Source organism: Mustela nigripes, chromosome 5 (assembly GCF_022355385.1).
Source record: "Mustela nigripes isolate SB6536 chromosome 5, MUSNIG.SB6536, whole genome shotgun sequence".
NCBI lineage: Eukaryota > Metazoa > Chordata > Mammalia > Carnivora > Mustelidae > Mustela > Mustela nigripes.
In genome coordinates, this window is record NC_081561.1 from 137,727,155 (window position 1) to 137,744,522 (window position 17,368).

The 17,368-nt window shown below is 36.3% G+C and overlaps 1 protein-coding gene across 9 annotated transcripts in view; it reads left to right on the plus strand.

Annotated features, from left to right (window-relative positions):
* SCAF8 (SR-related CTD associated factor 8) overlaps nucleotides 1-17,368 on the plus strand; it is a 222,286-nt gene that overhangs the window by 38,951 nt on the left and 165,967 nt on the right. For all 9 annotated transcript variants that reach the window (XR_009404528.1, XR_009404529.1, XR_009404531.1 and 6 more), the window contains 3 exons: nucleotides 7,635-7,796; nucleotides 13,306-13,459; nucleotides 14,317-14,447. Coding sequence is in view for 4 of the 9 variants with exons in the window: in XM_059401321.1 (XP_059257304.1) it covers nucleotides 7,635-7,796; nucleotides 13,306-13,459; nucleotides 14,317-14,447 (447 nt within the window). In the remaining 5 variants the exon portion in view is untranslated. The remainder of the gene's footprint in view (nucleotides 1-7,634; nucleotides 7,797-13,305; nucleotides 13,460-14,316; nucleotides 14,448-17,368) is intronic.

Below are 17,368 nucleotides of genomic sequence, written 5' to 3' on the forward strand. Positions count from 1 at the left end.
TTTTGATTTTTCTCCTAAGAGAAATACTTCTCAGACAGGTTTAGAGAAGCTTTGTATAGATTCTCGTTTTCATGGTCTTATGGAGCTTCAGTTTTATCTAGCCCTCCACAGTCTTCGGTCATTATATACTGAGTTCTAAGTTTCACCTAGTTTCTCCACAGCCTGAAAGAGGTTTGAAATGATATCTTTCATAGTTAAGAGGTTCATCCACATTTCTGTTATGTCATAGTGAATGAGGTAAACAATCTGTACAGCTCTTCCATCACTTGTACAGTTGGTCACAGTCCAACAGCTTACTGTTGTACCTTAAAGTCTGCCTTAGAGGGATACCTTGCTGGCTCAGTCAGTAGAGCATGAGACTTTTGATCTTAAAGCCTGACTTAGAACCAAAGAGGAATGACGTTGCCAGTCAGTGCTTGGGCAGAAATTTGAATACTTTACCCCTACCCAGTTTAAAACAGAAATTCAGCAGTGGGTTGGTTCATGGTAAATTGAGTTGCGTGAGTGCATTTTTAAGCTAGTTTGTGAAAATTGCAGATTCATGTGTCATTTAATCAATAGATGATGCTTGCATTAGATTATGGTAAAGAGAGCTATACTCTTCACCCAGGTTCTCCCAGTGGTAATGTCCTGATAGCATAAGTACTAAAACCAGGACATTCATACAGTCCACCAAACTCAGATTTTACCAGTTTTACATGCACTTATTTGTGTGTATGTATATTTAGTTCTGTGCAATTTAATCACATGTATTGATTCATAAAACCAGCACTGTAGTCAGAATATAACATAGTTCACCCCAAGGAGCCATCATGTTCCTTCTCCTTTTTATAGAGTCACCTTCTACTCTATCCCCGCGCCGCCGCCCCCCCAACTCCTGGGGGGCGTTAGTCTGTTCTCTGATTTGCCATTTCAAGAATGTTATGTAAATATAGACTTTTGAAATGGGCTTGTTTTGTTCAGTATAATTTTATTTAGATCTATCCAAATTGTGCATGTATTTAATGGCTCCTTCATTTCTAAATGACATTCCATTGGTATGGATGTACCACAGTTTGTCTAGCCATTCACCCGTTGAAAGCCATCTAAATAATTTCCATTTGGGGGGGCTTTTCTTAATAAAGCTGCCAGGAACATTCGTCTGTGGATTTTTGTGTGAATATAAGTTTCCATTTCTCTGGGAAAGTAAGTTCATGTTGTTTCTTAAGAAACTGCCACTCTTTCCTAAAATGGTTGTACCATTTTACATTCCCACCAACAGTGTATGACTGATCCAGTTTCCACATTCTTTGCCATCATTTGGTGTTACCACTTTAGCTATTCTGATAAATGTATAGTAGTGTCTCATTGTGCTTTAATTTGCATTTACCTAATGGCTGATGATGCTGAACATGTTTTCACATGCAGCTTTGGCATTTTCAGTGAAATGTCTCTTCATATTTTGTTCATTTTCTAATTGGGTGGTTTTTTACTGTCAAGTTTTCAGAGTTCTGAATAATATTCTAGATGTAAGCCCTTTGTCAGAGAGATGGTTTGTAAATATTTTTTTCTTAGTTGGTAGCTTGTCCTTTCATTCTTTCAACAAAAGATCCAAGGTCTTTTGCAGAACAAAGATTTTATTTTAGTGTTGATGAAGTTCCAGATTGTATATGGTTTTATTTAATACCAGAGGAAACCTTTTTTTCCCTCTTTCCTAGTCTCATTGGAACTTTACTATGGGCGGGGTGGAGGGAGGCAGATAAAACACTCGTAAAAATGCTGCAGTACTGATGATGGTAGGGAACTAGAAGCCCACTCCACCTGTGTTGTTTTCTGCCCCATAACCCTTGACATCCCTGCATAGATGCTTTGTTTCTATGGAACCTAATTTGTAAAACCCCTGAATTAGAGTATTGTTTGTAGTAGGAAATACTGTTTTAACACATTTATGAAAAAGTCTGTTTGTTATGTACATTGCATGTAGTCAATTGAAAGATCTAAGAAAAATGTGAAGGATTATTTAATGATGTTAGCTTATAATTTTGGTATCCTCTCGTCCCAGAACACCATATATTAGCTTGTCTGTACTTTTCCTTCATCCATCATAGACAAATAGTGCAAAAAGTGGGGAGATATTGCAGCGCTTTGGTACTGTGTTATTTGTGAGTCTGTGTTTAGCATGAGAGACTTATAGAAGAATGAATGAGAGTAATAAATGAAAAGGCAAATTAATAGTGGAAGCTGATTTCCCATAGGCCAGGAAAATTGCTTGAAAGGTTACTCTGGCTTCATGCCTCTGGTGTGGGGTATGCAAAGATTTGGGCAGTTGGCCACAGATAGTTTAAAAACAGTAAATTTTCAGATTCTCATTTGCCTTATGTACTTCTTACTAAAAATAAGCTCTGCTCTGGGGTATTTTTTTTTTTTAAGATTTTATTTATTTATTTGACAGACAGAGATCACAAGCAGGCAGAGAGGCAGGCAGAGAGAGAGGAGGAAGCAGACTCCCTGCTGAGCAGAGAGCCCGATGCGGGGCTTGATCCCAGGACTCCGAGATCATGACCTGAGCCGAAGGCAGCGGCTTAACCCGCTGAGCCACCCAGGCGCCCCTGCTCTGGGGTATTTTTGATCAGTTCTTCATCCCATACACCTTAAATTGACATTTTAAATATATCTTGAGCTTATCATTGTTAGGCATTAAGAGAAAGTTTTGTCTGTTGTGTTTAAGAACTCAAGGAAGTTTATATAAATGTTTCTTTTTATATGAAATGTTTGTACACATATACAGAAAAGTGCAGAAGACACAATATGCATAGCTTAATTTTTTTAAGTTACCTGTATAACCACCACTCAGTGCAAGACATGGAACTTTGGCTGAAGTCTCCAACTACCTCTTCTTGATCATACCTCTCCTCAAGTAATACATAGTCTGAGTTTTATGTTAGTCGTGTTCTTGTTTGACATAGTATTACTCTTTAAGTCTGCATTCTTAAAGCAGTTCAACCTGCTTTTCAGTTTTGCATAAATGGAATCCTTGTTACATATTCTTTAGTGTACAGTTGTTTTTACTCAGTATTACATGTTTAGGATTCATTCCTGTTGATTATAAAAGTATTTGTTTCTTTTCATTGGTATATATTCCATTACGTGAATAACTTCTGCTTATCTGTTCTGTTGATAGGCATTTGTGTGTGTGTGTGTGTGTGTGTGTGTGTGTATGTTTTCCAGTTTTTGGAGTTATGAACAGTATACTGCTGAGAATACACTTTCATATTTATCCTGGTGTGGTTTCTATTTCTGTGGAGTGGAATTGCTGGCTAGTGGGATTTGTATTTCTTTAACTTGGCTAGATAATTCCAAATAAATTATGTAATGGTTGTACTAATCATACTCCCACTCTCATTCAGTGTGTGTTTGTGTTGCTCCCATCTTTACCCACACTTAATATTGGTAGACTTAAATTCTTCTAATCTAGTAAGTCTTAGTTAAAGATTATTTTTAAAAAATACTACCCTCATTTCACCTTTACTTAAGGAGTTAAATTCCAGCCAGCTTTATATCTTCTTTGTCAGAATGTTTTTTAGATTCTTAAGGACTCATCAAATAGAATGAATTTCTGTAGTCAAAGAGCAAAATGTCCTTTATTCAAACCGAAAAATATTAGGTTATTATTAGTTACAAACTGTTACTACTTTTCTTCAGTTTCAGTATTATCACATTGAGGTTAATCTGAAATATTTTACTAAGCTGTACTTTAAATTTGGATTTGTTTAGATTTGTTTCATCAGGAACTGGGATAATACTTTTTTTTCTTCCTTGTCATCTCCCTTCTCCTATAGTTATATGATGATACTTTATGTCAGTGAAGTATCAAAGCCCTGTCCACCTCTTGCTTCCTTGCTTGGGTGCCCACGACTCTAAGTATAAAGAGGGAAGGAATTAGTGATTCCCTATCATCCCTTTCAGCTTTACACCTTTAGGAAAACTTGAATCAACAGAAGTCTTGAAAACAACACAAAAACAGTATGTTTGCCATCTTAAAAGAAAAATACCACTTAGTCTTTCCACTTATTTTGTATCTCTGAGTTCTGTAGTTAAATGTTATTTCCTTAAGTAACACATAGATAGAGGTTCAGAGTCAGCAGTGAAGATCTCACAGGCTCAATTAAGAGTATTATATGTGTTTAGTTCTTGTTGAACCTTCCTTCCTGATCTGTATACCTTTATTTCCTTTTCTTGTCTTGTTGCATTATCTAGGACTTCCAGTATGATGTTGAAAAGCAGTGGTGGTGGTGGGGGGGTATCCATTCCTGGTTGTCACCCATACTTAGCGGGAAAACTTTCAGTTTGTCATCATTGAGTATGATGTTAGGTTTTTTATAGAGCCTGTACCTCTGGGCCATGGCCTTAACACATGCTTCTCAGTTTTTCTTAATCCTTCTTAGACAGGACAGGATGGCTGTAATTTCTTTACACTAGGTCAGTGAGGCTCTGGTTAAACCCCTGCAGATCAGGCTTTGGTTAAGTAGTTTCTCCTAAGATACACCTTGTTAAGAACAGAATGCTGCTGGCTGTCTCTTCCTTTTCTCTACCTCCTCCCAGAAACAGGAGAGGATGTTTCTCCAGTATTCACTTTGAGAACTCACATAGTATTAGGTATGACCGTGTCCTGGGAGTAGCCCTTACTTAAAAGCTCTTGTCTGTACCATTCAGTGCTTTGCAAGTGTAGCCACATGCTCCTGTATTTACCATTGGAGCTCTACTTCCTTTAATGTTAACTTTTTTATTTTTTGAGAGAGAGAGGGAGCGAGAACAAGCACTCCAGAATGCGTGAGCGGGGGTGTAGGGACAGAAGGAGAGGGAGAAAGAGAATCTTAAGCAGGCTCCATGCCCAGTGCCGAGCCCCTCGATCTCACAACCCTGAGATCATGACCTGAGCTGAAATCAAGAGTTGGATGCCCAACCAACCAAGGCACCCAGGTGTCCCTAATGTTAACTTTTAGAGCAGAAAGTGGCAGCAAAAATTCTAATAATAAAATCATTATATAAGGTGTGTTTATATATTGCAAAGTATGTGGTCCAGGTCACCTAGAGAGGTTTTTTTGCCAAAAAACTCTTGACTTTTAATGGTGTTCATGTAATAGCTTGAATAACCTTAGAATGAAAGTCACATAATATGTTTAAAAGTGGATTCTCCCTGTGTTATTGACTTTCTCTCTACAAAATTATTTCTGCAGCAGAAGAAATTGAAAATTACTAGGATGTAGTTTAAAGATGATATAACTGAAAACTTAATATGACATGACTTTATTATTATTATTTAAAGAGTAAAAATTCCTTATACCAGTGGAGAGTCTTAGGGATTCTTGTATATTCAGTACTGATAGAACTTGAAGAGGAAATTGAAGAAACATTTCAGGTTCTTGGTCTTAATTTTTCCTTAGGTTTATAGTTGGTGACTCAGCTAAGTTTACCAATTACTAAGTTATTTTAAAACATTAAGTCATACTTACGATTTTTCCCCCCCATTCTATGTGGCAAAAATGCCTACTCTACAAGTGAGGGAAAATCGTTCTACACATCTTAATATAGGTATATCTGAAGATACCGTGGATGAAGAAATTTTTTTTTCCCTTAGGCCTTATAGTTTATCACTAAACTGCTAATATATGTTTGAAGCTTTCAGAATCTTCATAGTAGGCCTCAAAAGGTCCATTTATTATCTTGTGCTCTCATGATTCTTCTGTGTTGTGAGTTTGTAAACTGCGTTTTTGTTATGAATCAGTGAAAAAGATGTATTTTTTAAAAATTTAGTACATTCATTACTTACCATTCAGTATTTTTTTAAAAGATTTGAAAGCGAGAAAGCATGGGGTGGGGGGAGCAGAGGGAAAGGGAAAGAGAATCTCAGGCAGACACCCTGCTGAGTGCAGAGCCCCACCCAGAGCTTAATAGGAGAACCCTAGGTCGCAACCTGAGCTGAAATCAAGAGTTGGACACTTAATTGACTGTGCCACCCAGGCGCCCCTCAGTATTAATTTTTAAAGCTCTTATAAACAACTTAAAAATTCTGTTGAATCTCGCTCTCAAGGTAATCATGTATGTGAAATAATTTATGTCAATTTTTTTTTGTCTTTAGCAAAATTAAGATGCCAGTAAATCAGGTCAATCAATAAATATTAATCACTTATCTATATTTGTGGCATTAGGGACTAGATAAATTTTAACAAAGTTGATGTCCTGCTTTTCATTAAATTTTAAGTTTTCTTTACTGAGATAAATTATTTGCTCAGTTAGGTTGATATTTCTTTGGATGTGTGGTAGTCAAAGGAAGATAGCCTTGGCCAGATACATGAACTGAAGGATGAATATGCTAGATGTTTTAGGAACATGAGGGAATACTATTTCAGGCATTCAAAAACCATAATTTACAACAGAGCAGGTATTTTTAACCTTTAGGTAGGTTAAACTTAAAACTTCAGTATCCAAACACCAACATTATTGCCCTCTTACGAAATATTTCAGGTTTTTAACAGTCAGAGTGTTAAAATAGATACTTGTGAATTGATGCTAAAGGTCTTTTTATTTTCTTGATGTAAGAAAGAATCTAAGGATAAGGTTTTTAAGCATTTGAAGAAACAGATGAAGTATAGTAGATGAACATCATCTTGTCTTTTTGCAGAATGAAATCACTCATTGTTTCAGCCAAAAGTGCCATTAGAAACATGTATGTGTGTGTTAGGGGTGGATTAAGGATCCTGTTCTCACTGGTACTCAGGTTTCCAAGGATTTTTCAAGAATATAATTGTGCTTCAGTGCCATATGTGATTTCTAGGAAATTACTTTGGGTAAGATACTTAGCTAATTACACCCAAAAATTGAAGCTGCTTTTTGCAGCTATAATTCCATGTTAATTAACATAAACTTGGAAAGCAGGTTTTCTTACACTTCTGGATATGGTGACAAACCAGGAGCAGTAACCTTGATACTAAAAGGATTCTTCATTGTGCTTCCCTAACCAGATAGGCTAGAAGAAAAGCTTGTGGCAAGAAAGTAGGAGGTATTTTCCTCAATTTGGGTGGTGGATAAGAAGATTGAGAAACATTTATCAGTGGAGTAGCTAAAAAATAGGATAGATTCCTGGAATCATAATGGTTGTGTCTTATCTTTCTTATAGATTTGGTATTTGAGGAAACTTTTGAAACTTTGGGCTCTGTGTATTTAGAATGTTACAGTGCTCCTCATTAGTACAGAAAACTTTTTGTAAAAGGTTTTCAGATGATTTCTAATGAGTATGTTGGCAATGCTTTTTCTAGAGCTCTTTCCTGAATTTGTTGTTTTCCTTGTGTGTGGCTTTTCAAAGTCATCAAACAATTTTTGGGGGGGGGGTTATAATGGTACCTTATTTATCCTTTTGGCTTTTGTCACTCAAGCCAGTTATGCAATACTGTTTTGGAACGTAGGTGATTGGCAGTTGAATTGGGTGAATGGAACAGCCAAAATAGATTAAAATGCCATTCCAGAGACAGATGGTGTGGAATAGTCAATGTCTGAACACTCATTACGTCTACATAATGATTGTTTCTGTATTTGTATAGGATTTATAATAAATGCTGCCTTCTCATTCCTTCCCTTCCTATTCTTTTTTCCATCAGTGTAAACCAGAATACAAGGTACCTGGACTTTATGTTATTGACTCCATTGTACGACAATCTCGACATCAGTTTGGTCAAGAAAAGGATGTGTTTGCACCCAGATTTAGTAATAACATCATTAGCACTTTCCAGAATTTATATCGTTGCCCTGGGGATGACAAGGTATGCTGGCTTTTTTTTTTTTTTTTAAGTCGGTATATTACCCTTTGCTCTTAATGAGACTAGTTTATCTTAACTATGATTTTATGTTACTCTTTCCTCCTAGTAATTCTGAATTTGCGTATTTAGTTATTATACTATCCACATTCTGAGATTCTTAGCATCTTAAACAAAAAATGGAGAGATGTAGTTGATTTGGTTATTTTTTTAATTTATTGAAGCAATTGGTGATAAAGAAACTGGCTATAAATAAGCTTTTGCAATTAGACTGAAAGCTTATTTATTCTCACGCACAACTAATTTCATGTTTTGATTATTTGAACTGATATTTACCTATTTAGTGTCTATGAAAAATGGATTTGCTAAGCAGTTAGCAGAAAATAACTGCATTTTATTTCATTTTTTAATTTTTTGAATTCTAACCTTTATTTCATTTTTTTTTTTTTTACAACATGCATTTATTGAACCCCTTCTGTATATTAGGCATTCTTTAAAGGAATTCATAGTCACACAGTAAATATTTTTAAAATTAACATATACTGTTACAGGGTTACAGATCTGTGAATCATCGGTCTTAGACAATTCACAGCACTCACCATACCATATACCCTCACCAGTGGCCATCATCCAGCCATCCTAGGCTACCCTTAGTTTGTTTCTTGAGATTAAGAGTGTTTTATGATTTGTCTCCCTCCCCGGTCCCATCTTGTTTCATTTTTTCTTCCCTTCTCCCCATTGACCCCCATCCTGCCTCTCAAATTCCTCATATACAAGAGATCATAATTCTCTTTCTCTGATTGACTTACTTCACTTAGCATAATACCCTCTAGTTCATCCGTATTATTGCAATGGCAAGATTTGGGGTTTTTGATGGCTGCATAGTATTCGTGTGTGTGTGTGTGTTGTGTGTACACAACACACGCACACACACATACTCATATACACACCATATTTTCTTTATCCATTCATCTGTTGATGGACATCTAGGTTCTTTCCATAGTTTGGCTATTGTGAACATTGCTGTTATAAATATTCAGGTGCATGTGCCCCATTGGATCACTATAGGGTAAATACCGAGTAGTGCAGTTGCTGGGTCATAGGGTAGCTCTATTTTCAAGTTTTTGAGGAACCTCCATACTGTTTACTAGAGTGGCTGCACCAGCTTGCATCCCACCTAACAATGTAGGAGGGTTTCCCTTTCTCTGTATCCTTGCCAACACTTGTCATTTTCTGACGGGTTAATTTTAGCCCTTCTGACTGGTGTGAGGTGGAATCTCACTCTGGTTTTGATTTGTGTTTCCCTGATGTCGAGCGATGTTGAGCACTTTTTCATGTGTCTGTTGGCCATCTGGATGTGTTCTTTGCAGAAATGTCTGTTCATGTCTTCTGCTCGTTTCTTGATTGGATTATTTGTTTTTTGGGTATTGAGTTTGTTAAGTTCTTTATCGATTTTGAATATTGGCCCTATATTTGATATGTCATTTGCAAATACCTTTTCCCATTCTATCAGTTATCTGTCAGTTGGTTTTGTTTACAGTTTGCTTTGCTGTGCAAAAGCTTTTGCTCTTGATGAAGTCCCAATAGTTCATTTTTGCCCTTGCTTCCCTTGCCTTTGGTGACGTTTCTAGGAAGAAGTTGCTGTGGCTGAGGTCAAAGAGATTGCCGCCTGTGTTCTTCTCAAGGTTTTTGATAGATTCCTGTCTTGCATCATTTTGAGTCTGTATTTGTATGTGGTGTAAGGAAATGGTCCGGTTTCACTCTTCTGCATGTGGTTGTCCAGTTTTCCCAACACCATTTGTTGAAGAGACTTTTTTTTTTTCCCATTGGACTTATTTCCTGCTTTGTCGAAGATTGGTTGACCATAGAGTTGAGGGTCAATTTCTGGGCTCTATTCTGATCCGTTGATCTATGTGTCTGTTTTTCTGCCAATACCATACTGTCTTGGTGATTGTAACTTTGTAGTAGAGCTTGAAGTCTGGAACTGTGATGCCACCAACTTTGGCTTTCTCTTTCAACATTCCTCTGGCTATTTGGGGTCTTTTCTGGTTCCATATAAATTTTAGGATTATTTGTTCCATTTCTTTGAAAAAAGTTGATGGTATTTTGATAGGGATTGCATTAAATGTATAGATTGCTCTGGGTAACATAGACATTTTCACAATATTTTTTCTTCCAAGCCATGAGCATGGAACGTTTTTCCATTTCTTTGTGTCTTCCTCAATTTCTTCCATGAGTACTTTACAGTTTTCTGAGTACAGAGTCTTTGTCTCTTTGGTTAAGTTTATCCCTAGGTATCTTATGGTTTGGGGTGCAATTTTAAATGGGACTGACTCCTTAATTTTTCTGTCTTCAGTCTTGCCGTTGGTATACAGACATGTAACTGGTTTCTGTGCATTGATTTTATATCCTGACACTTTACTGAATTTCTGTAAGAGTTTTAGCAGTTTTGGAGTGATCTTCTGGGTTTTCCACACAAAGTATCATATCACCTGCAAAGAGTGAGAGTTTGGCTTCTTCCTTGCCAATTCAGATGCCTTTTATTTCTTTTTGCTGTCTGATTGCTGAGGCTAGGACTTCTAGTACTATGTTGAATAGCAGTGGTGATAGTGGACATCCCTGCCATTTTCCTGACCTTAGGGGAAAAGCTCTCAGTTTTTCCCCATTGAGAATGATATTCGCTATGAATTTTTCATAGATGGCTTTGTTGATATTGAGGTATGTACCCTCTATCCCTATATTTTGAATAGTTCTGGTCAAGAAAGGATGCTGTCCTTTGTCAAATGCTTTTTCAGCTTCTGTTGAGAGTATCATATGGTTTTTGTTCTTTTATTAATGTATTGTATCACATTGATTGATTTGCGGATGTTTGTTCAACAGGAATAAATCCCACTTGGCCGTAGTGAATAGTCCTTTTAATGTACTGTTGGATCCATTTGACTAGCATTTTGGTGAGAATTTTTGCATCCATGTTCATCAGGGATATTGCTCTGTAATTTTTGATGGGGTCTTTGTCTGGTTTTGGGGTCAAGGTAATGCTGGCCTCATAAAATAAGTTTGGAAGTTTTCCTTCCATTTTAATTTTTTTGGAACAGTTTCAGGAGAATAGGTATTAATTCTTCTTTAAAAATTCTTCTTGTGGGGCGCCTGGGTGGCTCAGTGGGTTAAAGCCTCTGCCTTCAGCTCAGGTCATGATCCCAGGGTCCTGGGATCGAGCCCCACATCAGACTCTCTGCTCAGCAGGGAGCCTGCTTCCTCCTCTCTCTCTGCCTGCCTCTCTGCCCACTTGTGATCTCTGCCTGTCAAATAAATAAATAAAATCTTTAAAAAAAAAAAAAAATTCTTCTTGTAAGCCCATCTGGCCCTGGTGTCTTGTTTGTTGGGATATTTTTAATGACTTCTTCAATCTCCTTACTGGTTATGGGTCTGTTTATGTTTTTTATTTCTTCCTGGTTCAGTTTTGGTAGTTTGTATGTCTCTAGGAATGCATCCATTCCTTTCAGATTGTCAAATTTGCTGGTGTATAGTTGCTTGTAATATGTTCTTAAAATTGTTTGTATTTCTTTGATTTTGGTTGTGATCTCTCCTCTTTCATTCATGATTCTATTAATTTAGGTCCTTTCTCTTTTATTTTTGATAAGTCTGGCCAGGGGTTTATCAGTCTTATTAATTCTTTCAGAGAACCAGCTCCTAGTTTCGTTGATCTGTTCTACTATTCATTTTGTTTCTATTTCATTGATTTCTGCTCTGATACTTAACTATTTTTCTTCTGCTGGGTTTAGGTTTTATTTGCTGTTCTTTCTCCAGTTCCTTTAGGTGTAGGGTTAGGTTATGTATTTGAGACCTTTCTTGTTTCTTGAGAAAGGCTTGTATTGCTATATACTTTCCTCTCAGGACCGTCTTTGCTGTATCCCAAAGATTTTGAACAGTTGTGTTCTCATTTTCATTTGTTTCCATGAATATTTTAAATTCTTCTTTAATTTCCTGGTTGACCCATTCATTCTTTACTAGGATGCTCTTTAGCCTCCATGTATTTGAGTTCTTTCCAACTTTCCTCTTGTGATTGAGTTCTGGTTTTAAAGCATTTTGGTCTGAAAATATGCAGGGAATGATCTCAATCTTTTGGTACCATTTGAGACCTGATTTGTGACCCAGGATGTGATCTGTTCTGGAGAATGTTCCATGTACACTAGAGAAGAATGTGTATTATGTTGGTTTGGGATGGAATATTCTGAATATATTTCTGATGTCCATCTGGTCTAATGTATCATTTAATGCCTTTGTTTCCTTGTTGATCTTTTCTTAAATGATCTGTCCATTTCAGTGAGGGGGATGTTAAAATCCCCTACTATTATTGTATTATTGTTAATGTGTTTCTTTGATTTTTGTTATTAACTGGTTTATATAATTGGCTGCTGTTGTGTTAGGGGCATAGATATTTAAATTGTTAGAGCTTTTTTTTGGACAGACCTTTAAACTAGATACAGTGTCCTTCCTCATCTCTTATTATAGGCTTTCGCTTAAAATCCAGCCTCAGCTTTCTTTTGATGTCCATTAGCATGGTAAATTGTTTTCCACGCCCTCACTTTAAATCTGGAGGTGCCTTTGGGTCTAAAATGAGTTTCGGCATTTTAAAATTCTTTTATTGTGGTAGAGTTTTAGTAGTGCAGGTAACCACACTAGTAAGTCTTCTAGATCTGAATGAATAAATATTCTGTACCATGTAAACAGACTTTGGACCCTGAGAGAGAATAAAAAAGGGTTCTTTATATATGCTCAAAGGTATTAGAAATTTACATATTTTGGGATACTGATTTGGAAATTTTGTTTACTTTTCTCATAGGATTGATTGCAATAATAAAGTTTTAAAACGTCATGTTAGGGGCCGCCTGGGTGGCTCAGTCGGCTGAACTGAAGCAGCTGCCTTCATTCAGTTCAGTTTTGATCCCCAGGTCCTGAGATCGAGCCCTGCATCAGGTTCTCTGCTCAGTGGAGAGCCTCTTTTCTCCCTCTACCTCTACCTACTACTCTGCCTACTTGTGCTTTCTCTCTCTCATAAATAAATAAAATCCTTTTACAGAAAGTCATATTAGATAAGGATTTTGTCTTAAAGTTTGTCATTTGTTTAAAACATAAAGTTAAAAATCACCTGACAGTATAGCTTTGGTGCTGAGGTAAATCCTGATCACCTCAGCAACTTACACACTCTGCAGGCAAACCTCTCCGTCAATCTCATTAGACCTCACGTAGAAGCTGAAACCTAGTTGCTGTTCCTTTCTTCTACGAAATGTAGCTTTCATTTATCTTGTGTATTTATCAAAATGAACATTTTTTCTTTCAAGTGTATTAAGATTAGCAAATCAGAATTACAGAAACATGATTTCAGGGGCAGGAAGTACTACAGTAGAAGTATTTTAATCTATCCTTCCCATCCACTGTTTGAATAGTCTCTGTGAAATGACTGTGCTGTTTTGCAAGCAAAAAATCAAAGTGTCATTTTTCTTTTTTCTTCTAGAGTAAAATAGTGAGAGTATTAAACTTATGGCAGAAGAATAATGTGTTTAAGAGTGAGATTATTCAGCCTCTTTTGGACATGGCAGCAGGGATTCCTCCCCCAGTTGTCACACCTGTTTTGGCCAGTACTACTGCTGCTATGAGCAACACCCCAGGTATGTTACCTTGATAGGAATTTGTTTTCTAAATATTCTCCCCCCCCCAGGTGATTATTCATTTATAAAGTAACAATTTGACAGTGTAGGAGAATTTATCTAGCATTAAGTAATGGAAAGGAAATGTAATTTGAAGGAAAAATAAACAGAATTTATATTTGTGTATAATTCTTTTCTAAAAATCAAAAAGCTGAATATTTGAAATCCTAGAAGCATAAATATAGTGACCTTTAGGAAAATGGTATGTCACTTATGTTTTTTCCTGGTTTAGGCTGTCCATAAACTTGCATGTAAATCAAATTGTAGTATAGTAGGGGAACTTAATATTTATAAGGAACCCTGAAAAAAATTATCTAATGGAGCCAAGAATGCTTTAGTAATAATCTCAAAATCTTGTTTTTTAAAGTGTATTTAAATGACATTTTAGAATTTGTTACCATGGTTCAGGAATTAACATTTGGTATATATTTAGTTTTTGTTGTGTTTGTGTTTGTACACATGCATGTCCATTTTAAAAGATTTATATTATACATATTGTTTTCTAATATTTTGATTATATTTTTAACATTTCCTCATGTCCTTGAATTTTCTTCTGTAGTAAGATTTTTAAAGATTTCTAAGTATTGTAGGCTACTTTAAAGTAGTAGTTTAGTTAATGAGGACAAGTATGGACAGATCCTTTTAGTGTTTTGTTTTTTTCCCCCAATCTATCTAATTCTGTAATCAGACAATAAAATAAAAACATCTGAATTTATATATATTTTATGAAAGTGTCAAAGCAAATCTCTCTACCTTTCCAAGTCTTACTTTTATTTACTTACGTATTTATTTGGGTGGGTATGATGTCTTATTAAAAGGAACTCCTGTGACGCCTGTTACTCCAGCCAATGTGGTCCAAGGTCTGCCAGATCCGTGGGTGTCTCAGATAACAAACACAGATACACTTGCAGCAGTAGCTCAGATCTTACAAAGTCCTCAAGGCCAACAGGTGAGCAGTTTTTTTTTGTTAAATCAACAGTGATTTAGAACTCATTATTTTCTTAATGTATTTTTTTATACTGTACCACCTTAAGGATATGTTATTTCTGTAAAAATGAGATCACACTATGGATACTACTTTGTAACTCGATTTTTCATTTAGTAAGGCATTGTTTTATGCACTTTTTTTAAAAAAAGATTTTATTTATTTCACAGAGAGAGACATCACAAGTAGGCAGGCAGAGAGAGGGGGGGAAGAAGGCTCCCTGCAGAGCAGGGAGCCCGACACAGGGCTCGACCCCAGGACCCTGGGATAATGACCTGAGCTGAAGGCAGAGGCTTAACCCACTGAGCCACCCAGGTGCCCTTGTGCACTGTTTTATAAAAACTTCGTTTCATACCAAAATACTGACTTAGTACATAATTTGTGTAAACATTATTAGGTGTTACTCCAGTAACAAGACAGGGATGTCCTCTCTCCTAGGAAAGATGTCTTTCTATGTTAGGGGAGAAAAAATATAAGAAAGTATAAAAATTTGTTTAGATGGTGATACATGACTTAAAACAGGATAAGTTTTTAAAGTGACTGGGTTTGGGAAAAGGGGTCAGAATTAGAGAGGGTTGCCAAGAGAAGGTATTTTTGAGGAAGTGCCATTTGAAGTGAGACAAAATGAAACTCTCATGGTAGGGTTTGAGGATAGCCCATTCTTCGCATCTCCTTTCTTTACCTGTCCTTTAAAAACCAAATTAATTGTGATCTGTGCAATAAGACCCCTCTTCCCCCCTGAACTCTTTTCCCAAATATTCATGAGGTTTCAGCCACTTCCAGTTTTTGATTAAGTTTCACCTTAATAAAGCCTTCAAAAAGTGACTTAAAACTGCACATTCTTTCATTCCCCTATGCTCCTTTTTTGTATCACCTACTTTCTTTCTGTTACATTATACAACTTTTTTATTTATTCTCTATCTCTTCCCACCAGAATAGATGCTCTACAAGGATGAGAATTTTTTTCATTTGTTTTGTTTACTGCTGTGTCTCCAGAGTTTAAGTTGTAACAAACATTTGGTACATTTTTGTAGAATGAGTGAATAGAGTGTGTGGAGGCATAAGTGTTGGATATGCAAAGCTCTTTCAGAGTTGAGATGTTTGGAAGGTTAGATGGCCTGTGCATGTAAGTTAATGAAGACAGAGTTGACATGGTAGACCTAAGTGTGGACCTGGTTTCAAAAGATGGAAATGATGGGCTGAAAAACAAGGAGTTCATATGCTAAGCAGTGGGGAACTTTTTCATATTGAAGTCATCGATCTGAACCGTACTTTAGTGGGTGGGAGAGGCAAGAAGCCTAGGAATAGGAAGTATTTTCGTTTTGGTAAGAATGATAAAAGGGAAGTAATAGGTATGTGAGAAATAGTAGGGTAGCAGACCCTCTCAAAATGACACACTTCAGAAAAAAGGGACCATTCTAGAGTTTTAAACATGTAAAACCTAATTTAGTTATTGTCAGATTAGATCCAGTTTCTCCATTTTGGGGGTCAGTTGGGAAACTGAATTGGATATTAGCTAAAGTTATTAATTTTAAATTTAAATTTATTTTTATTTTTATTAATTTTATTAATTTTATTAATTTTAATCTTGTGATTAATGATATTTTGAAAATAATTCATAAAGCAAATGTTCTCATTTTAAATGATACTTATTAAAATAAATACTTTTGGCAGGAGAAGTGATTTTTCCAGAAGTAGTGCAAAGAGAGTTAAGAAGACCTAGTAATTGATAGACTACTATTAAGTCAAGAGTAGAAGGAAAGTGGGATCCCTCACTGGTTTGAACCTGACTGAAACAGTAACAGTGCTGTCTGGAAAAATGCTCATGTCAAAAGGAGTAGTTAAAATGTGTAAAGGAGAAAATATGGCATTAACCCTCTTCTCTCTTTCCCCCTCTGCCCCTTCTTCCTCTCCCTCCCTTTTTTCCTACTTTTCCTCCTCCCTCTCACCATCCTGTCTGTTCTGGAGCTTCTTCAGTGCAGTAACTAAGCTATCATATATTTTGGTATTATTTTCTTTGCTATCATATTAGTAGTTTGTAGTTACAGTTTATTTGGTAGCCAAATGACTCTAGTTTGTTTCTTAATGTAGCTCTTGTAGATGGGCATGAAATTACTTTCATCTGGGATGGCTTTTGTACCTTCTCCCACTGTAAGTTAATCTTCACCTAAACAGTACACATGTCTTATTACTATTGTAAATTGATCATTTTCAGATTCAAGTCAGATTGAGATCTTGATTAGGAAAGTATTAGTTACTTCTTAGATGTATATAGGGTTTACTTAACTGTGAATATCTTCAGGATCTTACTGTTGTTTCTGGTTTTTAAGAGGATGGATGAATAGAAGGAACAGGGATTTGATTTCAACTCTTACTGGCACTATTCACTTTTAATTTCCTTAGTTTCAGAATTCTCCAGATTTCTTATTTGCCTTTCCTGCTTTCAGGAAATGTGTTATCTGATGGTAAATCTGAAAGCTAGCAAAAGCAATTGCTGTCAGTGCTTGTTTTTTGTTGTTGTTATTGTTGTTTTGTTTTGTTTTACTACAGAGATTAAGGAGTTAATTGAAGAAGCAATGAAAGCTTAGTGATGGGGCACCTGGGTGCCTCAGTCATTTGAGCTTCCAGCCCTTGATTTTGGCTCAGCTCGTGATCTCAGGGTCATGGGTTCAAGCCCTGTGTGGAACCCCCTTCAGGAGTCCTGCTTTGGGTTCCACGCTCAGCGTGTGTTCTGCTTGGGATTCTCTCTCCCATTGGCCCACTCCCAGCTTGTGCCTGCACTCTAAATAAATAAATAAAATCTTTAAAAGAAAAGCTTAGTGAAAAAAATCAGTCTGTATGTAATGAATTCTTTGTCTGTCATTGTATGACCACTTTATTTGGCT